Raw genomic sequence first — 24635 nt, forward strand, 5'->3', positions numbered from 1 at the left:
TGTAAAGATTAAATGAGATCTGGATAAATATATATGTACATGTATATTCTTGATAGCGTTATGTGTAATATCCTAAGTACCGTTAGAAGCTTCTTCTCTTTTCTCTGCAGAGAATTCTGCGCCGTTCTCTGAGTTTTCTCCCATCCCACCAGCAGAACACGGCTGAAGGGAGTCCGTGGAAACCTGGAAACTTCTAATTCCGGAATCTTAACCTGAAACCACAGCAGGGAGAAGCGTTTTCCTCGGGTTGGAAAGAAAGTGGAAGAAGAGTTATGACTGCAAGTTGCCGGAGTTTAAGTCTTACATATAATTATAAATTTATTATATATAAATGCTTTTGTTACTTTTATTTCACCCTGGAGGGGAATAAAAGGCTTAATTCTCTTGCCATTCTTCTCCTGATTGGAATCTTTGCTCGCTGACTTCCCGCCTGTTTCTCTCTTATAAAGCATCTCTCAGGTGATGAAGCCTCGGCGGGAGGGGGCCGCTGGGCAGGCCTGGGCGTCCGCGGGCAGCGCGCGTTGCTAGGAGGGCCGGGAGGGTGTATTTGTTTAACATCCTTAGTTCTGCCTCGTCGGGTCCAATGGCGTGTTATTTCCACTGGGTGGGAGCCAGCGCTGAGTTCCTCCCTGTTGTGTCCAACCTTGAACATTTCTCTGCGATTATGTTTCATCCAGGGATTAGCAAAATGCAGAGGGGAAAAAACCTGAGAAGGTGTTTGGCACGGGGCTCCGTGCTGCGTTAGCAGATTTCGCACAATCCGCGGCACTCTCAATAATTGGAGAACAGCATCAAACAGAAGGGGCTCAGAGCGCAGCTGCGACTCCTGTGAATGGTTTATTTATGGAGTGTCAAGCTTTTGGTGTGTTTTTGTTTGTTTGTTTTTTATAACCCCCCAAGGAAATTCCAAATAAACAAGCCGTTCTCACTCCCTGGCCGTGGCGGCGGCCACACCGTGACTGAGCTATCAGGAAATCTGGGAGCAGCGAGCGAGGAGCTAAGACTTCTTCCTTCCAGACTTGCCAGGACTTACCATTCTTGAGCAAATCTCGAAGATTCAGTTTTCCTTTTATAAGGGGACACCACTTATTTAGCTGTTAAAAGCAGAAGACGTAGTAATTCCCAAAGACACTCCTGAAAGATCAAATTCTGCTCCCTTGAACAGAATCTGCTTTTTGCAAAAGAAGTGCACAGGGGGGATTTCTGAGGGGGCCTCGGCCTGTGCGCGGCCACCCCAAGTCTCCAGAGCGGAGCTGGGCAGGCGGGCAGGGCCTGTGTGAGGCGGAGGGCAGTGTCCAGGGCAGCTCTGAGCACCCCGCCACCCTGCTCTTCACTCCAGACCTGGCCGCCCTCTGTGCCCCTGCTGTCATAGTTTAGAGCCCTCAGTGCAGGAGCCGGCAGGAGAGCAGACGTGTGCCAGGGAGAAGGAAGGAGGAGGCTGGCTTGGGGGCGGCAGTCCGCTCTGGGCCCGGGAGCCTGTGAGCAGCCTCTGTCCAAACGCTCGGAGGCCCTAACCTTTTACAATCCTCCTGTGGGGCCGGGGGAAGCAACACTTTAGCAGGTACGGAGCTGCCACCAGGTTGCCACAGAACCAGGAGCTCCAGGTCAGGTTTCTTAATAAAACTCCGGGGCCAGTGGTTGCATTTAAAGAGTTTGCAGCACAGTCCAGGAGTGTGTGAGGTCACCAGCTGGTCCCATAAAACCTGGGTGAGGGCTACAGTCCTGGGAAAAAAAACCAGCAGCCCTGAAATGCGAAGAAGACATCAGAGGAGGAAACAGATTCAGGTCTGAGGTGGGATATGTGACCAGAGGTTGAAGTGGGATGGAGGAAACACAACACTCCTAAGGCAGGGCCAGCGGGGAGACCCAGATTTAACAGAGGTAAGAAAATTAGAGAGAGCAAGGCCATGAAACCACTTATTCTGGAGTGAAGTTGAGGGTGTGTGGAATACAGCCTCTTGCTGGGATTATTTGGCTCAGGGGGTTCCAGCGTTGTCCCACAGAGACCAAAGCACGGGGTCAGGCTCCGTTCCGATCCATAAGTCCCACCTCTACCCCCATCCCATGGCCACAAACTGCTCTCTTCTTTGGAGGAAACTATTTTTAAATGCATGCCATTCGGCCAAAGGGGACCCTCTGAGAGGAGTATGGGAAATGACTCTGACCTCCTGCCAGAGGACCAGGCTTCCAGCCCCGGGCAACACTCGCCAGATCTCGGCAAGCAACCTAACCTCTCAGAGCCTCTAGTTTCCTCAGCCAGCATGCTATGTAAAATAATGCAAGGCAAGGAGCTTTAAAATTATAAAGACATTTAGTCACTTAGGTATAGAGTGAATAAAAGCTATTCACAGAACCTGGGTAGATTGATTGCAAAATAGTCACGTTGTCACTCTCCCCTGTCCATAGCCTTCGCAGTGACACTGTGCAGTTCCTCTCATGAAGGGTAGAGCTCGTGCTCGTGTCCCTTGAATCAGGGCGGGCCTTCTGGTTTGTTTTGGCCAATAGCATGCGGCAGAAATGACACTGTACCAGGCTGAGCCCAGGGTTCTGCAGACCTGGTGGGCTTCCTCTTGCTCGTGGAACCTGGGCACCTCTCTGATCAACCTCGGGTGGAGGTGAGACCTCACGGAGAGGATCCCGGTTGTTTCAGCCATGGCCATTCTAAACCAGACACAGTCACCTGACCCCCAACTGTCCAGCCAACAATAGCGGAGCTGCCTACCAACCCCCAGTGACCACAGACGACACACTGGTAAGCAGGCTGGGGCTAGAAGACCTCTGAACTCATTAGCGACAGTGAGTGCTTATTGGTTAAAGCTACTGAGTTTTGGAGCGTTTATGTGGCAAGAGCTCACTGATACCGAGCTTGTGGGGAACTGCTAAAAATCAGTCAGGACCGATCGTCGAGGTGGAGGTCAACATCTCAGACAATGGCAGGGGCACTGGCTTTGGTCACAGAGAGGAGCAGTCTGGAGGCCAGCCCCAAGGGCCCCCAGACACAGTTTTGGGCAGGGGGATGGAACAGCACATCGAATGGTGTATCGTTCGGGTCTTAGGTGACATTACAAGAATCATGTAAGGTTAGTGTGTGAGAGGCAGGCTCTGAAAGGGAGGCCAATGTTTATTGGAGGTTTATAAAAATATTATCGTTAACAAATGAATTATGTGGAATCTGTTAAACTAATATGCAACATTGTCAATAATTCGAAGTCAGAATCCCTGTTCTTGATTTATAGGTTTACCACATTCACATCCTTCTTGTAAAGACAAAGAAGTTTCCAAGAATGGGTTCAAATGCCATGTGTCATCTGCTGAGTAGCCTCTGCCGTGAGGCGTCAGGGACTTCAGCGGGGGCTGACGCCCGGGAAGAAGGACCCATGCGTGGTGCTGGAGCTCACATAACTATGGAGAGCATAGGGCTGTCCCCGTGTTGGATGGGCACTAGTCCAAGTCACCGTCCAAGGGGGTGTGGTAAACAGGGCTCTGGGGGGGTGGGTATCTGTGCAAGTCTGAGCTGCTGAGTGGAGCCAGCGGGAGTCTCTGCGGAGGCAACGGCAGGAGCTGGCTCCAGGGGCCTCTTCACCAGGCTGAAGCTGGGTCTCCATCAGAGGGTGATGGGGTAGGAAACAAGAGGCTCCTGGAGGAAGTGGGAGGCGGGTTTGAAAGGGTGGGTCCTTATAGCATCTCAGCGGACTGGAAAGGACACCCTGGAAGCCAGGGCAGCCGTGCAGAGTCCTTCAGCACCTGCGAGAATGGCCGTCACGCAGGCTGGGCTGGGGCTGGGGCAGGGGCAGGGACTGGGCATGACTGTCGGTTGATGGCTCTGAGTTCCTTTGGAGCCTGCGGCGATCGTGGATGGCCAGTGGAGAGGATCTGAGCCATCACCTCACTGTGTCATTAATGGCAGCAAGGCCTTTCCCAAGACTTGTAGAAGGAACTGGAGCACCAGGGCGTCAATGCCCGAAAATCGTAATCCTCTCCCACGAATACCCAGAGCACGGGGGTGGGGGAAGGAGTGCATGTAGAGGGAGAAGCAGGCTCCTGTGGCCGAGAAGATAGCACCTTCGGGGGCAGCGAGGGCCAGTGCCTCGGGTCTCCAGGGCCATCTTGGAAAGTGCAGACTGGATCTTACTAGGTCTAAGGCTTCCTTCTGCTCTAAACGTCAGTGATCTTGTTCTTTTATGACAGATTCAAAGAGAACAGGCCACTGCTCATTTTCATTTCCACCAGAACAGAACCAAACCGGCCCCTAATTTAAATGGAACACAGTTCTCTCTGCAGATACCGTTTCTGCAGGCTTTGGGCTGAATTGAATGATTCCTCCTGAAGCAACTGCTGATCCTAGAACTTTGAAAGGCTCCATACTCGCTGTCCAGGGTGAAATAACTTATCCTCTGGCACTTTTTCCATAGTAGCAACAACACCATTTATGCTCACGCAGGCTCAGCCAACATGTGAGCTACACAGCTCTACCCGGTCAGTGTGCGGTGTCCTGACTCCTCTGGGGCCCAGCCCAGGGCTCCTGTGAGCATGCACAGCGACTGTACAAACCTGAAAAACGTGTCCTCTCAGGGCAGAAGAATTTCAAAAAGGTACCTCCTCTAGGTGGAGACATGAGAAACAGCGCTCCCTCTGTGTGCACCTTGCTCTCGGCTGACACAGCTCCGGAGCAGGACACAAGGCTTGGCCAGGCAGCCCCAGCTGGAAGAAAGTCCCCACGTGTGTCCCCTGGCCGGGGCCTCTGTGCAGGGCACAGCCTTACAAGTCACTAGAACTGAACAGCCTGATACCTCGTTCCAACAGGGCCTGTGCCCACAGAGAACAGGGCAAATAGGGTTCAAAGTGGGTGGCAGGAGGTCTGCGGGAGACTGGGGGTGTGCGTGTGAGGTCACGAGGAAAGGCCTCCTTCAGACCTCCATTCTCCCGTCCTGCAGACATCTTGCCCCTTGCTGTTAAGTGACCGAGGGGACTCGGGTGAGGGGGGAGGAAACACCCGTCTTTCTCTAACAGCTGGAACAAGGTGGTTATTTTCTGTAAGGCACACGTGGGTGATGAATAGGAAAAAGGCCAGTGGGAGAGCAGGTTCTACAAAAACACGTGCAAACAGCAGGCCCTTCCATGACACAGGCTCACAGATGACAGGCCCCACGTGTAAGACGTGTCCTGTGCGGGACACGTGGCCCTGGGAGCTGTGGGGTAGGCGCAGGTCCGCACAGACTGCTCAAGGTGCCGTTTCCCGTCTGGTGTCTACCTGGGGCCTGCTGGCAACGGGCGAGTCGGCTGCTTCTTGCCTCTCAGCACCAGTGACGTCACCACTTCATGGGTCAGGGAGTCACAACTGCATTTCAAAGAATCATTCAGTTTTCTCATTAAGATCCTATAGGAATATTTTCCCCGCAGCAATAGCCTTGCCAACACAATGTTAAAAATAGGCCCGGCAATACTTTTCACATTTGCAGGCCGTCGTGAACGTCTACCAGGGTGCACGTCCAGCAGATGCAACTTCGGAACCAGGGGCTGAGTTTTACACAGTAACTTGGAGGACGTGTATCGGCCAAAAGGATCCTTTAAAATAAAGAAGGATCTCGTATCCTTTGGGACAGCATGGAGGGACCTGGAGAATATTATGCTAAGTGAAATAAGCCAGGCAGAGAAAGACAAATGTCACATGCTCTCACTTATATGTGGAATCTAAAGAGTATAATAAACTGATGAACAAAAAAAAAGAAAAAAACAGCAAAAACAAATGTTGGGCATGTTTCACCTTAGGGAAGCGAAACCTGTTTGCCATTTCATTTTCTTGTAGGAAAGTGTTTGTTCCATGCATAGAATATTGGGGGCTAAAATATGTGTGTAAAAATCTCAAAGTGGTCAAATCTGGACATTTTGATTCAGTCAGCTCGTATGGTAAATCCCCCCAACTCAACAGCCTGAAGTCTAAGCACGGAATTATCTGTGACACAGGCGGCATCTGGGCTTGTCTGGGCTGTGGCGGTTGGGAAAGGGTCACCGTCTGGGTGCAGCTGGGAAGTGGTCGGGGGTCAGACGTCTCCCTGCTGAGAAAACGGACGGAGTCCGACAGCCTGCACTTTTTCAGGCAGGTAAGATAAGGCCCAGAGAGAATGAGACGCTACCTAAAGAGGGGTAATGAAGTAAAACTTAATTATAATGATTTAAAAACATAAGTACCACACATTAGTAACTTTATTTGGGGAGTGTCCTTAGCGAGTTCCAAATAAACCACAGGCTGCCAGAGTCAGGGCTAAAACACCGGCCTAATTGGCCTGTAAAGAATCCTTCCACGGCCAGGCCCACTCAGCATTTGGAAGCATAGAAAATGGGCCTCCGTGCGTTTGGAGGCTGGAGACACAGATGTCTCCTGAGTTCCCAGCTCCACTTTTTCTTAGTTGTTGGAACTGACCAATAGGTGATAAAGAATTGATGGCTCTTAAATATAACCATAACTTTCTAATTACCTTGGCTGGAACGTTTTCATCGCCAGAGGTACATCTACAAATGGAATTTTTTTTTTTTTTTGCTTTTTGGGCAATCACAGAGATGGAGATTAACCCTCTTCTCCCCCCAGGCCCTAAAAATTATTTTGACCGAAATGTTTAAGTCAGGGGTTTCGTGTAGACACAGCTTAAATGAGTCATTAAGAATTTTATTGGTTAGAGTAGGCATATTTTTTCCTAGTAGACATAATGACATAACAGTAATAAAAATGTAATATTCAAGTAATTGCTGTAATGTAATTATAGCTTGGTCGTAAAGTAAGATTAGAGGTCTGGGATGGCTGTTTTGTGGGTGTGTGTTTTAACGTCTGAATGTAGTCTTCGAGGTGCCTGTCCCGTCTCCCTGGGCTGCTGGTGCAGTGAGTTCAGCACAGAACCAGGTGGCCGGGAGCCCAGCTGAGCCAGCACTATCTGGGCGTCCTGTTTACCCTGTCTGCCCTCGCTGGACACTGGCAGCCTGCCTGCCTCGGATACCTAACCATCGCAGTAACTGAACACAGTGTTTCTGGTCTTCTGCAGACAACGAGGGGGGAACGAAGAAGCTGGATCCTCACTGGGGAAGGGCCCAGATGGAGTCCAGGTGCCAGCCTGGAACAGTGGCCTCCTCCGCAGGGTGATCGCCCAGAGCTCTGCCGGGTGACTGCTGGGCTGTGGCTCTCGGAGGGGAGAGCTATTCCCAGATTGAGTCCGAACAGAAATAGCTGGATTAGGGATTTACTCAAAGTATGTTTTATCAAAGGAGTTGTCATTGCTGGAGATACTCTTTGAACTATTTCAAATTTCTGGTTTTTATTTCTGTCTTGTTTTTTTGTCAATCCTCACCTGAGGAAATTTTTTTTCAGATTTTTAGAGAGAGTGGAAGTGTGTGTGGTGGGGAGAGGCACATGCACTGGTTGCCTCCCGCACAAGCCCTGACCAGGGCTGAGGATTGAACCTGCAACCCGGGAACGTGCCCTGACTGGGAATTGAACCAGAGACCCTTGGGTGCCTGGGCCGGTGCTCTAACCACTGAGCGACACTGGCCAGGGCCCACTCCATTCTCTTCATGGTGTTCTTGATGTCTGCTAACCCATGACTCAGTCACACATCAACAATGTAGAATATTCCACAAACTTAACCTCTTGCCAGTATCTGTGACTTGAAGTGTCCATGGTCTCTGACTGTGGGTGTGTAAGCCACACACCTACAAAGGCCAGTCATGACCGCTAGTGGCCACCTGCAGGGTGTCTGCGCCTCCTCATTCCTTCCAGCCACCTTAGCAGACAATGTGTAGTGTCTCGTTCTACACCTTGAGTCTGTGGTCTTGTTTCCACAATGGTGACAGCTGAGCTGAGGCCTCAGGGAACCGGGAGAGCCGGCTCCACTGAGCTGGAGGTGGCCACGGTGGCCAGAGCAAGGCGGGCGGGCAGTCTCCTTCCTTCCCTGAACTCCTCTAAGTGAAGTCAGGGGAGAGCAGAGCTTGGGGTTTCGCGGATTCAGGAAAGTTGGCTTTTACTTGGCATCTGCATTCCTACTGCCTGAGGAGTGTTATTTGTTCCCCGAACTTCTCCCCATTCGTCGGCGCTAAGAGTGGTCTAGCCCTTAGCGGGGCAGGCTGCTTCGGTTCCAATTAGCGTAGGTTTCCCTAAGTGCTGAGTGGAGAAGGGGACGGAAGAGGCAGAATTTCTAAGCGATTGACCTGGCGGGACTTGTACGGAGGTGTGTCTGACATGAGTGTAATACAACTGAAAAGTGTGATACAACTGAAAAAGCTCTACTAAATGGCGAGTTATGGTTGGCTCTGGTGATTTATGCTACGCAGAATAAACTATGATGGGAACATAAAATATCCCTAAGCTTACACTTTAGTCACTCAATACATATAAAACTCACTTTTCTTCCTTAAAAACAGGTATTTAGAGCACTAAGAATCTCGAGGGGAAATCAGGTTCTTTACTATCTTTGTGTCCGCCCATGCTGCACATTAAGAGCTGACGATGCTTGGACATTCTCAAACAGAAGGTGCTGCGTGATGCCCATTGAAGTATAAATCCTACTATTACGGTCAGTGACTCTCCTTATCACTGACCATTTGAAGGGGGGAAGGGTCGGGACAAGGCCTCGAGAGCCAGATTGTGTCATTGGTCAAGTATCGACAGGCTGGCTGCCTAAGCAGGAAATGCGGAGTTAAACCGAGGAAGCTTATTTTGAGAGCAGGGCTGTCACCATCTACGCTGTGTATGAGCAGGCGGTAAACAGGAAGCGCTGAGCTGGCCTGGTTTACTCCTCCAGGCACACGGAGAAATAAAATCAGTGTTTACCAAATGGAAAAGCACAAAGTTGGTACAGGGAGAAACGCTATTTTCATGCTTCTAAAAAGGTATTACAAATAACAAAGTTTCAAACCTGTAATTAAAAACTATTTTAAAAATGCTTTGATTAGGTTCCCTTCAAAAATAGACACTCTCGGCTGAAATAAATTTCTTAAAGGCCTGACTTCCACTTAGGCTTGTTTTCCTAATCCGTACCCTGTAAATGCCCCTCTTAAACAGGACTTCAAGAGGAAAAAAGTGTGCCTCCGAGTCATTTAGCAGTTCAATGTTCCCACTTAATAGCCGGGGAATCCAAGGCCCCAGAGTTAATGCAGTTCATCAAATGCCACATAGCCAGTCCGGGCAGGGAGAGTTTATGATCCAAGTTACTCGTGAGGCAAAAGTTATAGATGGACTGAATTTCTCAGTGCCAGACCCAAGGACGCGAACCTTGCGGTGAAGGGGCTAAATGCACTGTTGGTGTAGTTTTGACCAGAAGCCAAAATACTGGTCTTTAGGGTCCAAAGTGAGTGGCCTCTTCCACCTTCAGAAAGGATGTCAGTCGTCTCAGCTGAAACACGAGGCGATCTGCAGTCTAACGTCGTGAATCTGAGGAAAGGAAAGACTGAATAGGGTGATACGATCTAGGGAAATAAAGGATAAACGAATAGAAATGAGGGTGGATTATTTTGGGCAAGAGTAATTCATAATATTTAAACCTAGTAGGGTTGTCTGAGGTCGATTAAACTTTAATAACCCAGATTCCAGACCAACATCAACACTCACACCAGGAATAGCCCAAGAGAAGAATGGCAAAGGACAAGATGAGGCAATTCAACAAAGCACAGCTCCGCGTGGCCAATAAACACACGAAAGCCGGTCAGCCTCGGCAGTGTCCAAAAACGCAAATGCATGCAACTTTTCTAAATAAAAAAGGGTAATGTTATCCAGTGTTGGGGAAGGCACAGAGGAACTGACTTCCAAACACTGCTGATGAGAATGCAAACGGGTAAAACCAGAACACGGGGCCATCTGGGTGTGTGTCAAGTTTTTAAAATGAGGACCAGCTTCAATGCAGCAGTCCCAATTCTAGGAATTGAAGGAAATGAACCAATTTCCACAGCCGGTCTAGTGGATTACAAATGAGCACAAATTCTTTGCTGCTCCTACCAGGAACTAGAGTCTCTTCCCTCCCTTTTAATCTGGACGGCCGCGTCACCAGCCCTGACCCTACGCTATAGAAACGACGCCGTGCAACTGCTGAGCCAGGCCTTAAGGGGACTGGCAGCTTCGGTTTCATCTCTCTTGGGAGCCAGGTGCCTTTTAAGTCCAACTACTGTGAAATCACCATGCTGGAAGCCGAAGCTTGTCACAAGCAGGAGGAGAGGTGTGGAGGTCCAAGGCGCCAAATCTCTGAGTTGATGAGCAAAGCCTTTAAAAAATTTTTTTATTTACCTTTATTGTTGAAAGTATTACAGCTGTCCCCTTATTTTCCCTCTTTCCCCCTTCCACCCTGCACCCATCCTCTGCCCCAGCCCCTCACCACACTATTGTCTGCGTCTGTGGGTCATACAAATTCTTTGGTTCATCTGTCCCCATGCCCCCCCCTTCCCTCTGAGCGTCATCGGTCTGGTCCATGGAAACAGAACCGGCCGCTCACGCCCTCAGGCCGGGAGCCAGCAGCCGCACTGTTCACTGAGGGCCAGGGAGCAGGACTGGCGAGCGGAGGAACCTATAAACGCTGGCCACGGCCAGCTACAGAAAGCACCGCTGGCCATGGCAGAGCGGGGGCGGGTATGGCTTTAATATATTTATTTAGCTATTAAACAATTTTTTCTTAACTTTTCCCCTCTCCCATTCCCCTGTTATCTAACATATGAGGTAACAGTGGTTATCTCAGTATTTAAGTTACAGGATATCAAAGGGGGAGTAGAACTCCGAGGAAAGAACAAACATCACACCAAAATGGGTAATATCATACTTCATATCCTTTAAAAAAAATAACCTTTTCATTTTAGACTAGTGTTACATTTATAGAAAATTTGAAGCTACAAAGTTCCCATATACGCACACGCCCGGTTTCTCCTATTGTTAATAATGTGCCTTAGCAGCCTACATTTGTCATAGTTAATGACCCATTTTAAGACATTATCATTCACTACAGTCCATACTTGACTCAGGTTTCCTTAGCTTTTACCCACTGTGCTTCCTCTGCTCCAGAATCACATCGAGGACCACATTACTTCATGTCGCGTGTCCTCAGCATCTCTGGCTGTGGGAGTTCCTCAGGCCTTCCCTGTTTTCCGTGGCCTGGGCAGTTTTGAGGAGCACTGCTCGGGTACTTTGTAGAACGTGTCTCCGCTGAGATCTGTTTGGTACTTTTCTCATGATTAGACGGAGGTAATGGGTTTTGTGAGGAAGACCAGAAGACACTCACGTCCTTGTTGGAGGACGGGGTAAGCATGCACCATGTTAGGCAGGAGCATTTTGCTATTGTCTTTCTTTGGAGGCTTCTTAAACACAGTTAAAAGAGGTATGCATGGGTGCCGAGCTGACAAAGGGTAGGCTGGCTGTTAGTACTGTGTCCCCTTGGTGAAACTGAAACTACTTTTCCAGAATCCCCTTCCCTGTATGGCTGGGCAAAAGAAAATTTGTGCAAGATTTGGAAGACGGAAGTGAAGCAGTTATGAATCCATCGTGGTTGGGTGTGGTCACAGACACAGAAGTGCCTGTCCTCACCTTCCTCTACTGCGCATACTCTTCCTGGCTGAAGACCCTGCTTCTGACAGTGGCTCCCATTTACTGCCAGACACATGGTGGTAGCCCCCAGAGGGGGCAGTTACACAGAAGCACGGCTTTCTACAGACCTTCCTACGCAGCCTCTTTTGCCAGCTGGTTGTGCTTTGTGTCTCGAGTTGATGGGTTAGTGACTTTTTTTCTGATTCTTCAACAACTTTCTTCCTAGGCCTTCGCTTTCCCAGCTCCTCCCATAACTATGTAAGATCTATAATAAAATCTTTATCCCACAAAACACAGTGGTTCTGACTCTGTGATTGAACTCTGATGGATACATCAAGCTCTGAAAGACTAATCTTTGACCTGAGAAGAACTATAAAAGCTGGACAAAACACAGAACAATTGTGGAATAGTTTTCTATACTGTGCTAACAAATTACCACAGGTTTAGTAACTTAAACAACATATTATCTTCCAGTTCTGCAGGTCAGAAGTCTAGTGTGGGCCTCATGGACTAAAACCAAGGCGTTTGCAGGCTGTCTTCTTTTCTGGAGGTTGTAGGAGAGAACCAGTTTCCCGCTCGTTCACATAGTCAGGAGAATTCAGTTCCTTGTGGCTGTAGGACTGAAGTCTCATTTTCTTGCAGGCTCTAAACAGCCATTTGAGAGGCCACCGCACTCCTTGGCTCGGTGGCCCCCTTATTCCATCTTCAAAGCCGGCAATGTCAAACCCTTCTCATGCCACCTCTCTCTTACCCACTGTTCTGCCTCCCTTGTCTGTTTTGAAGAGCTCCTGTGATTAGAATGGGCTCACCTGAATAATCTAGGGTAATCTCCCTATTTTAAAGTCAGTTGATTAGCAACCTAATTCCATTTGCAGCTTTAATTCCTGTTATGTGATGGAACACATCTGCAGGAGCTAGGGATTTGGATATGGACATCTTTTGGGGGTGGGGGGCACACTGAATTTGAAGCGTCAGAAAGAAGCCAAGATAGTCAGGATCTGAGAGACCAAGACATTGGAGAACAGGAAAGTTCATTTCCCCCACCCCAACCCCCACTCAGGGAATTTGCCAATAAAATGTGAGAGGAAGAGAAGCCAAGCAGAAAGCGGGGTCTGGAGCTTGTGGCAGCCTTGCTGGGCTGAGGAGACAGAGGTGGGAGCTTGGGGCTGCCAGTGCAGCTGAGGGATGGAGGTCTCAGAGAGGAGTAAACTGCAGGGAAGGGAGCCTATAATTCTGCATGCAATTTCCCCTTAAAGTGTATGTCAGCTCCAGAGCTGCACATGTGTGGGGTGAGAGCAGCATCTGGGAGGTTAAACAGGTGAAAAGAAAGTTCATCAATCTTGAGGGGTAGGGGAGTCAGAGGCTAGGTTTCAGGGATCACCGAGATTGAAGGGGTTTGGCGAACACCACAGGCTCTCAGCTCAAACCCTAGGGCTACTGTCTAGGATTAAGGGCAAAGCAGGAATATATCAACTTTGATCTGACTGTGCCCCACCTGTCTGTCAGAGAATTAAATTCTCCTTGGAGGAACTCATCATCCAGAGCTTCTGTATTTTTTCATGTACAATGTCTGGCATTCAATAAAAAACTCCTAGGTTTACAGCAAGATACAGAACCAAGTGACTGAAAACCAAGGGGACAAAACCCCAGATAACAAACATCCACAGCAACCCAGACACTGGGGTAATCAGGGCAGGGCTTGAACTGGAATGTTTTCATAAAAGAATCAAATGGTGATTGTACAGCTAGGAGAAAAAAACCAGTGAAATTAAGAATTCAATAGATGGGCTTAATAGAATTTTAGATGCAGCAAAAGAGGTGATTGATAAAGACAAAATGGGTCAGTAGAAAATATCCAGACTGAAGCAGAGAGAAAGAGAGATGGAAACACAGAAAAAAGCACAGGTGAGAGTACCAAATGGTACAGCGACTTGGAAAACACTTTGGCCATTGCTTATGAAATTAAACATTCACTTTCCACATGCCCCACTAATCCCACTCCTAGGTACTTACCCCGTAGTAATGAACACGTAAGTCCACACAAAGCTCTCTCCACCCGTGTTCACAGCAGCTTTCTTCTTTTTTCATACCGGCTTATTCTTAGCCAGTCCACCCAATCGAAAGGTCCATTCAGAGGGGACAAGCACCCTGTGGTGCATCCACACAAGGTAACACTCAGCAATTAAAGGGAGTGAACTACTGATGCACACAACAACTTGGCTGAATCTCGAAAGCATTCTGCTCAGTGAGAGAAGTCAGGCACAAAAAAACCCTTGAAACTCAAATTCACATGTAGAATATTCCATTTTATATGCTATTCTGGAGGAGGTAAAATTAGGGAGACAGAAATCAGGTCAGTGGTTGCCAGGAGTCAGTGAAGCCATGGTGTGGAATCAATGACAAAGGGACAGGAGACAACTTTTTGGTGTTCAGGCCTCTTCACTGTGGCGGTGGTTACTCAACTGTGTTTACTTGTCAAAAGTCGTTGAATTGTACTGTGTGTCTAACAAGGGGTTATTGTATATAAACTACTAAACTGCATTAAACTGATCCCTAGAAAAATAAATGTATTCTGTGTGTCCTGTCTAAAAACATTGTGCCCTGGCCGGGTAGCTCAGTTGGTTACAGTAGTGTCCCGATACGCCAAGGTTGCAGGTTCGATCCTCGGTCAGGGCACATACAGGAATCAACCACTGAATGCATGAATAAGTGGGGCAGCAAATGCACATCTCTCTCTCTCAAATGAATAAAAAAAAATTTAAAAAAACACTAGTGCAATGTATGAAGTCATAAATAAATGCACTAAAAAATATTAACCTGGAGTTGTGGTAAAAAGAACATTGGAATAAGTAGTGAAATAGATATATCAAAAAATTAGCCATATCATTCCTGAAAACCTCACTGAATCATGACTCGCTCTTGCTTGCGGTGGCCAGGTCTCTTATTCTGTTGAAGACGCACTGTGATTTAGGAAGTACTTAAACGTAAAATTGTTTAAACAAGGGGTTGTGTTAGGAACACAGCTGAGGAAGTTCAGAGGAATTTGGAAGGTCAAGAGGAAGCTTACAGTGGAGGCCGGAGTAAAACAACAAAAGCCAGGACAGAAGTGAGACGAAACAAAAGCCCGGGGAAGAACCAGTAACATGGGTCAAGCGCTGCCAAGAATTGCAGAACTGAGGACTGATGAGTCATCCGTTTAGTAAACCCCCGACTAAGATGCACCGCGTCAGGCCCTGTTCTAAGGGCTGGAGAGGCGGCAGTGGACAATACAGACCATAAGCCTTGGTCTTAGTCCATTTTCTAGAAGGAGGAGACAGTAACAAAGTAAGTAAGTATATGAAATGGTATGTGTTAGAATGAAAAACTCGACAATAAAAGGCAGGGAAGGGGACTGTGGCGCCTTAGGGCAGAGGCTGGGGTTTCAATATTTAAAAGGGGCGGCCCGAGAACGTCTTACTGAGAAAGCGACAGTTGTGAAAAGACGCAATGGTGAGAGAGCCACGAGGCTACCCATTTAAAGGTGGGCGCTTTGAACACCCAGTAATCATGGGGTGCTCAGCTCACATCGTATACTTTGCTGAGACCCATTTAGCTTCCATAATCATATAAAAAGATACCATTTAATGAGATAACTGGTTATGACAGTTTATAAAAATGATTTATAGAATAAATATAATCTTTATTTCAACTGAACAAGAACCATTTGAAATCCAACGGAAAGAAAACCACACACCTCAATTTATTTTTAACTCCTAACCCTCCTCTCCCTAACCTGCCCCTCTTTCCACTGTCGTTATCCATGATGCCGGAAAAGCTGAATGGCACAGTTTCATGTTAATACATTTTTGAGTATTATTAGTTGGGAAAGGGGTTTAGAAGAAACAGGGGGAAATAACCTATCCATATGAAAACAATAATCACATAATATTTATTGTCTGGGATTGAAACGTTTCAAATACGCAAAGCAATAAAATGTCAGGAAAAGCAAAACTTCCTAATGTTAAAAAGATCATAAATTTTTCCAAAAATAGGGCGTCTGAAATAAGTTCAGGTGACACATTATGTCAAAGGAAAAACACCCTTAATGCAAAGTTAAAGGGGCCCCAAACCCTCACACAGCACAGCCCACTCACCCCTGGAGAACGGAGGAGATGTGGCTGTTACAGTCAAGCGCAGAAAGCAATAGGGGCCTTTTCTTCTGAGCCTGAGAATCACTTCTCAACATATACACATTCACTGACCCATGCATTTGATAACTTGTATTTTTGCTACCCCTTGAATAAAAAAAAAAAAGTAATGTGAAAAAGCTCCCAGGATTTATCACTTTTAAATGAATTTATATTTTATAAATCACAGTGGTGCATATATGTTTATTTAATATATATTATATACATCTATTATAAGTATATATTTAAAACAGAGTGGCACCTATGTGGGCAAAACATGTTTAGTTAAATACTCAGAAATCTAAGCATATACGTTCTTTTTTACAGGCAAAAGGAAAGAAACCATTATTTGTACAGTTGATCCTGGAAAATACATGGAGTTTGTATGATGCTGTCTTTTAAATGCCGTCTTTTAAAGGTTAATCTACAGATAATTTAATCTAAGTGGCCTCATGAGCCCCTTTGAAGAATTCCGCAGTTCCCCACAGGCCCAACTCACTCTTTGGAAATCTGTAGACTCCATGGTGATTGCTTGGCTTTCGTAGGTGCTGATTTTTTTCTTTTTTAATGAATGAATGAACAGAGATAAAGAAAACCGCCATTTTTTTTATTGCAAGCTATTCTTGGGTGATAAACTGTTGCTTCCAGTTCACAAAAATCTCATTTTCAGTCTAAATAGATCATCATATTTGCTTTAAGGTCAGTGGGCATGTTATTTCCATTACCTTTAAGGAAATTTCGTCCTAAAATGGTTCATTGCCTCTACAGTAAACAATGGGAGAACTAGCAGGGTTTCAAAGATTGTGCCATATACAAAAGTAGCGAGAGAGCCTATACTTCTTTTTTACATTTGTACAGATTCAGGTGGGACACGAAGGTTCCTTAGGTCTTTAGCGGTACAAATGGGATTGAGTACCTCTGCTTCTGAGGTCATTAACCTCTTCAAACAAGTCTAAGTCGCAGTGACCACTCAGAGAGGCCACAAGAGACCTGAGGCATGGGGTGCTTTGAATCGGTTTCTCCGAGACATTGTTTTTAAGAAAAAGGTTGTGAACATCTGCAGTTTATGAGGTTTGCAGCCAAACGGTGAAACAAACATCAGTAAGAGATTACAAGGGATTTAACAACAAACAGAATTCTGTGCTTCTGTTTAAATGCATTTTTCTATTAACCAACTAACAAATATTTACTGAATACCTAGTGTGTGCACGTGGTGGTTATGAAGATGTGTAGGTTCAAGACTTGCCCTCAGGAGCAGGCCACGAGGCACACGGAGAGAGGGTTAGGGACATGATAGGAAGGGTGGACACCGACAGGGACCGGCAGAGTCCAGAGGAGGCAGCAGGCACGGTGCACGGCGGGGGCAGGAAGGTTTGCGGGAAGGAGCTGGGGAAGGAGGCGCCATGGAAAGCTCGGAAAGAGGAAGCAGGCTGATTTTCCACCTGTTCACAGAAATATGGCACTGTGTATCACAGGGCAAAGGCACCCGGTGACTCCACAGGTCCCCGCCCAGGCTGCATGGGTCAGGCTCCACGGCGGTCCGCGACCACCCAGGATGTGGGGGACAGCCAGTCTTGGGAGGAGCTGCCACAAGGTAGCTTCTCACCTGCCTCCCTGGCTTTGGGGAGGACCAGGACTGGTTGGTTGTAGGTTAGAGCAGGAGCCTCCATGACTCATGTCTTCATCATCTGGCCCTCGGCTCGGGATCTCCTGTGGGACTAGGAACATGGGAAGCTGCCACCATGCTGACCTCGAGTAGGCTGCTGTGTAGTATGGAAATGTCACTGCGGCTTAGGGTCCGCTTGATGGATTGGCACATACAGGTCGGAGGAGTGACGAGAAGTGGCCAACTCACTGGTAGGTGGACTTCTCCCAGGGAAAGGGGATGGAAGAAGTTGATCAACGCCATTCAGAAAAGAGTGGCAGGTCCCAGCAGCACAGGCTGGTGCACTGCCAGTGGGATCTTAATGGACAGAAATCAGAAAATGACTTGTCCTGAGGCAGAGACACCTCGGGTTGAGTGAAGGCAGGCTGCTAGCTACTGACGAGAGGGGAAAAGTGACCGCTGCTAACTCAGACTGTGCTCAGCAAGGTTCTCCTTGATCTCTGCTCACCACTCCCCTCCAGCACGCGCAGACGTCCTGGGCCTGGAGAGATGGTGACTGTATCTGGTCCACGAGCAAACACCCGAGAGGAGCACGTGCACAGGGCTCCAAGGACTGCCATGTGCAGTTCGGCGGCTGCCACGGCGAACACGTGTAAACAAGATGCGGATTCTTTCATAATGCCAGATGGATACCTTCCATGAAAGCACAGAAGAGTAGCCTCAGTAATTAGAGCTTTCTGGAGAAATCCCATCTTTACAAAGGAGAGGCTTTGTACACATGGACCTCTGAGGATGTTGTTCTGGTGATTTGTATAATGATTCTCAGCATGCATTGACCATATTTATTTATCTTAAGGTTTAAGATGTTATAGAGGACTTGGCATCATCCTATATAATTATATCCTATTATACTTTATATGATATTCTATTATATACACCATCCTTGGCCTTAGAGAAGGAACGTTGTTAAAATGAAATTCTCCTGTGATTGGGTTTTTGGTTGAGAGAGAAGAGCTTCCAGGTTCAGGGAGCAACTCTCTTTGGCATGTTTCTGGACGTCCTGACTTAGAACACTGCACGCTGTGTAACTGGATGAGGGGAGAGCCTTGGGTCAGTGCTGGGCACAGATGCCAACTCTTCCTTGAGCACCTCCGAAAGAGCACCGAGCCTCCTGTTCCTGTTTCTCCCCTACTGCCCAAGGGCGACAGGAGAGCGACGGTGCGCATCTTGTAGTGGGGCTGTGCGTATTTGAGGGGACAACGCACACCAAGTGCTGCGCACACAGGTGGCATACGATGCACTCCAATTATTACGTCAAACTTATTAAAATGCTGATACGATCTATCATTTTTAATAGCATGTACAGTATTGCTTGGTATTAAGTAAAATTACACAAGTAATCATCTCGGTTATTTTTCCTATATCTTTTTCTATCTTTATTTTCCTTTGAAAAACACGAGAACAGTATATATTGGATGGTGATGAGCAGAATGTAACGCTCTATACAGGACCACCTTGGCTTCCAACAATGAAGGACTGTATGTGGGCTTCTCGTGACTTCGTAGGAATTGATTGTTTTAAAATCTGCTTCAATTGCCAAAATTCCCATGCCTTTTGACAGCCTGAATATTTGCTATTTTGTTCCAAAAAACAAATGCCAGTCTCTTTCTTTGTTTCTTTTTTTAAGTGCTCTAGTATCACTGTCCTACTTACAACATGAGAGACTTGCTTGAAGAGATATGACTTTTTAATATTGGAGCTTTTAAAGGCATCTGGGCCTTATTTAACCATCACATTTCCATCCAATTCCTGCAGGCATGGTTTTGTTGTTTAAGCTTGGCTGGATGCCCTCTGCAGAAAGCTCTTGCTTTAATGAACACAGCTCCACGAAAACGGCTGGAGACCCCCCCCCCCCCCCGCAACTGCACAATAAGAACATACAGTTTCATCTTGGCTTTCAAATAAGAAGATAAAAATAAGAAAATAATTGCCGGACAATCAGCTTTATGTGGGGGCCGCTGCTATGACATGTTCAGCTTGATGCCCTGATATTATTTGCAGAAGTGTTTATGTACTATGAAATGTTCAGCCAGAGCATACAGGAAACTGTAAAATATTTTATGAGATGTGTACATGGTTGATGGTAAAATTTTAAATGCAACCTGGGACGGTTCTATCTAAATTCCAGGAGGGCAGATGAGGGAATAGTTTCTCTGTAGTGATTTGGTTTTACACAAGAGGTTACATGAACTGGAAAAAAATATCTGACTTGGAAACTACATAAATTCTTTTTTATAAAATTAAACTTTATAATTTCTAGACAAGTAAACGTATTTTTCTTTCAGACCAAGAATCACCAGCTATGTTTATTTGTCTTCTACATGGTAAAAGCATTAAATGTGGGTTGTTTATTATTTCATAGAATCAAAGAACAAACAGTAATAATAAATTCTTCCTAGATACAGAAATTATAGACATCATTTAAAAAAAAATTGTGCTTTTATTTTTTTAAATAAAAACTCTTGGTTCTAAAACTGGAACACTTTATTTTTTATTTTTATTGATTTGAGAGAGAGAGAGAAACATTGATTTGTTGTCCCACTTATTTATGCATTCATTGGTTGATTCTTGTATGTGCCCTGAGTGGGGATCGAACCTACAACCTTGGTGTATTGGGACAACGCTCTAACCAGTTGAGCTACCTGGCCAGGGCTGGAACATTATTTTTGGATCTCAACTACTACAATATGTGAAAACAGGAAGGTTAAAGATACAACCTTAAAATGGCATGTTCAGAAAGTCACATTTTCAAATTTAGATGAAGGGAGAAACATTTCTATTTCCTTTACTCTCAAATTTATGAGGCAGTGTCAATTTCCCACTAGAGAGGCTATTTATTTATTTGTTGGTTTATTTTCAAATTTGATCTCCGAAACACAAACCTACAAAAATAGAAACAATTTTGTGTATTCACATTTGATTTAGAGTTGAGCATGGTTTTTGTGTGTTTTGTTTTGTTTTATAGCATGTACTTCATAAAGTCATTGTGAAGATAAATGAAATGCAAGAGGTCAGATTCCTGACACAAAGTAGGTGCTCAGAGCAGGTAAATTCCCCTCTCCCTTGCTTGCAGGCCTTTTTTAAAAAATTGATGTATAATTGACAGAGAACACAGACTATTTAATTAATACCAGTCCCTTTGAAGAAAATTTTAATGTAACACTTATGCTTTAGGATGTGTCCATAATTGGCATCATTTCTTATAAATGTAGGTCACTGTCTAAGCTACAACATGCCATAGAAGCCGATGTGTCTTGGAATGCCTCACGCAAATTCAGCACGGAGCACACAGCTAGGCTGGGACTGGGGACCAGGGATCTGGTCTCTGGTGTCACCGCCATTACTGAGTGATGTGGGGGACGTCAGTTTAATGATCTTTAACACCATCTTCTGCTCTGTTTTATGAATCTACATAACATTTTAATCTTTAGAGAGAAATTTATCGAAGTCACATTTTCTGAAACGTTCCTTCTTTTTTTCTATATTCACTGCTTAAGGAAATTTTTTTCACTTCTAATTTAGTGTTGTGGAAAGAGTGAGAGAAAGAACCTCAGGGTAGGAGAGAAAAAAAGAATTAAAAATATTAATATTGAGCAATTATGGGGACATGTAGGCTGGTCCAGGACAGACATAAATGACCTTGTTTTATTCTAAATTCAGCTCACTGGCTTATGATGAAAAGTGAAAGGTTATTATATGGACTTACTGGGCAAAACCAGATTTTATAAATAATTACCTGTCAGACTGTTCAAGATAGACAAACACACGCCAGACCAACAAAAACACAGACCTGTCATATTTTTGAGAGAAATGTACGTTGAGTCTTCCTTCTCTGGGAGTATAAGGAGATCAGGTAGAATAAAATGAAGGGAAAAACCCTAAACCCTATATTTTCTGCCTTGTGCATACTTTAAAATGTATAATGTGGGAGAGAAGGAATTTTGATGTGAAAAAATAGCCCCTGAAAATTTTATACATCAATAAGCCAGGCAGATCGAAACCAAATACAATAAATGCTGCCGTTTTAAAAGTTAGGATGTTTACTGCAAGCTTATAATTTTCTGTGATTAGGGACGCCAAGAAAAATAAGAATGATGATAAAAAGAAAAGTTTAATCATACATTTCACCGAGCACAGATGGAACATCAAAACCCTTTGGAAATTTCTGATATTATATATCTGCATTTTTTGTCCTTGACATAAAGATTTTTTCCAGAAGGACTAACATAGAACAGGTAAATGATAGTTAACAAATGTGAACACTATGGTGCAGTCGCATTAACCGAGCTTCACGATGATTTTGGTCGCCAGATGAAAACCGTTCCTGCCTCTCATTTCTGTTTTTATTAATTCTTTACAAAGGCTGCTTCAGTGCGAGTAAAAACCATGATAAAAGTAAAATTACACAAAACTCCTACAAAATTAAAGGAATAACTTCCTGGGTTTTGTGCAATTCAAGTCTACTCAGGAACTGTACAATTACAGCTGCTATATTTTAATTTGTTCCCGAGGGTTCCAGGTCCTCGCCTGCTGGAGAAAGTGCAGATGCCAGAGGGTGGCTCGGCTGCCACCCGCCAGCACGCCCAGGCGCGCGGCCTCAGCGGCGGGCTGGGGGGGGCCACCACCCGGCTCCCCTCTCCCACTGACCCTGATTAACCTGCCTCTAAATGGGGGGGGGGGTGAGGGTCGGCCTGGGGACCAGAGGGACAGGGAAACGAGGGAGACGAAGATGGGAAGAGGGTCTAGGTGAGGGAACACGCACAGCAGGCACACACGCAGGCCGCTGGGGAGAAGGCATGACAGTGACATATACGGTAGGTGGGCGCAGGGAACAGAGGATGGGAACAGACAGTTCACCGGGTCAGCTAGGTCTTTGATTTCGTGTGAGTTTATAGAACAGACATTCATCTCTAAATTACATGTGGATTTAGTCAACAAATGTTGCAAAGTAAAGTTGGCGGGACAGTGCAAGGGGAAAACTGACTGTCCTTTTAATTTTGTTTCCTTTGTCCCAAACTTGGATTACAAAATGCATCAAGTAAAACATAGACTAAACACAGGAAAAAAAAAAGAAAAAAAAAGACACTGCTTTTAAGATATGTGAGCTGAGGGCAGTAAATCCATTCCAAATTAAAATTTCAAAATTGTGTGATCTGCATTCTTGTCCACCTACACACTATCCCAAACATCCTGCCATTAATTAGCCAAACGGCCCATCTAGTAAACAAGGCTAAGCGTTGAGGGGGCTGGAAAAGGGCTGGAGTCAGCCAGTTGATAGTCACAACAAACCAACCCACTCCTGAGGATACAGAGAGGTAAGCTTGTATTTTATTTTGTTCAAAGAGGGGAAGAGAAATCACCTTAATATAACACCGCCTTTCCTGTTGTTGCCGTCCCAGGCCCAGTCCCATCAGCAGGCCAGAAAAGCCATCCCACTCCTGCGGTAGGCACTCTGTCGGAGAAGAAGAAATCTGCAATGAATTATCACAACTCAACCAGGAAAGCAGGCAGAAAGCAAGGAGAGCTTTCTTCCTGTCTGTAGACTGCTGGCTACAATCTAATCGGGGGCTTAATCTGAACATTTCTGGTGGCAAAGCTATAGCAACCGCTCTATTAAAAAGTCAGTGTGGTTAACAAGTGGTTAGAGATTCTATTTTGGGGAGTGGGAGATAGGCAAAATAAGACATCCCGTTTTGTTAATTGACTGGGCTTGGTTAGGCCAAAGACATGTTGTGTTGGATCTGTCTGTCCTTTGTAAACATGTGTTCTCTATTGGACATGCTCAAGAATCATTTCTAACTAAGTATCTTAATAGTCTATAAATTACTGACTCATTATAGCCTTCCCAGGCCTAATTTATAGTCTCAGTGAAAAGCTCTGGGAACAGACACTAATAGGGGCCTTTCCACCCCCTGAAATACAGTGGTCTCTAAGGAGTTCTGTACATTACAGATATTATAGAAAGCTCGTGACTCACATAACTTTATAAATGCATGTACATACAGATGTATCTATGGATATTCATGATGGGATAAAACAGCTCTATGAAAGAAAGTGGGAAAGTGGATATAATATAATATATTCCAGTAAAAACAGTAAAATGCCTGATTTTTTCATCCCAAGAGCTGTTTTCTGCATTCGGAGCTGGAAGAGCTGGGCTACCCAGGCCCTCTGTGACTTGTCCCGAGTCTCCTAATGAGACCAGCGTGGAGCAAAACTAAAATCCACGCTGTAGGAATAAAATGACCCCTCTCACCACCATAGCTTTCATTATTTAAACGATGAAGTCACATTCAGAGAACTTATAACCCTCAATTAGATGAAATTTTTCTATAATGTTTTCAGAAAAATGGAAACAATGACAAAATCTGTATCGGGGATTTCTTTCCCCGTAAGCTAATAACTCTGGGGCTATTCCGGAGTCTGTACACTTTTAGTACAATAAATTTACCTTCAACGGTCACACTGCAGGAAATACAGAGTAAGCTTTTATGATTAAGATAATGCCAGGGATGTACCGTAGGTTTTAATTCTCAATACGTGATTGAAATACATTTCTAATTACACTGCAAAAAAGGAAAATGCTTTTAAAAGGACTTCTACCAACAGGAAGGGGAACAAAATGGTTTTCTCGATCACTTTCTGTTAATTATAAAACGCAGTTCAGTTCACACCCCTCCCTTCCCAACAGCCCGCTTGTGCAGGATTCGCTATGGGTGCTGGGCTCCAGACCCAGGGCTGAAATTCCATCAGCCGGCTGGGCTGCCACCCAGCTCACTCCAGAGCAGCGACAGAGGGTGGGGAACAGTGGCACAGTCCTCGGGGCTCTCTGAGCTTGCTCCTCACAGCAGGCTTTCTGTGCCCTAGGACACTTCTGGACTGAAGCAAACATTCTAGCAAGAACCAGAAAATTCCAAGTCTACCTCTTAAGACCGTGCACTGGGAGCCGTGTTAAATGAGCTCCTCAGAGAGCCACAAATAACTTGCAGGAATGGATAGTGTCTTCCCGCAACCACAGGCCGGGAGCCTCGGGCCTGACACAGCCCCACCACCAGGGCTGCCTGGAGAGGCTTCCGCCAGAGGGATGCTTTGTTTCTTGACCTTGATATTTTAAATTTTACGACCACAGTGACAACCTTTAACATAACATAATATTTAAGACACAGGGACGGTTTACATGGAGATAAATGGACCTGGAGTAAAGCCGGATTTCTTTTCAAGGTAAATGGCTGAAGTGAGCCTCGCTTGAGAGAGAAGT

General features: G+C 45.8%; 1 protein-coding gene across 5 annotated transcripts in view; it reads right to left on the reverse strand.

Annotated features, from left to right (window-relative positions):
* Positions 1-6550: 6550 nt before the first annotated feature.
* SUPT3H (SPT3 homolog, SAGA and STAGA complex component) overlaps positions 6551-24635 on the reverse strand; it is a gene marked incomplete at its 3' end in the record, with an annotated part of 418020 nt that continues 399935 nt past the window's right edge. For 3 of the 5 annotated variants that reach the window (XM_081140295.1, XM_081140297.1, XM_081140296.1), the window contains one exon: positions 21471-22829. In XM_081140295.1, the coding sequence (XP_080996421.1) occupies positions 22788-22829 (42 nt within the window). Of the gene's footprint in view, positions 9451-16283; positions 18011-21470; positions 22830-24635 lie in introns of those variants that run through there. The other 2 variants (XR_013999022.1, XR_013999023.1) reach the window with 2 other exon arrangements.

Source organism: Miniopterus schreibersii (genome assembly GCF_964146895.1).
Source record: "Miniopterus schreibersii genome assembly, chromosome: 6".
Classification (NCBI taxonomy): domain Eukaryota; kingdom Metazoa; phylum Chordata; class Mammalia; order Chiroptera; family Miniopteridae; genus Miniopterus; species Miniopterus schreibersii.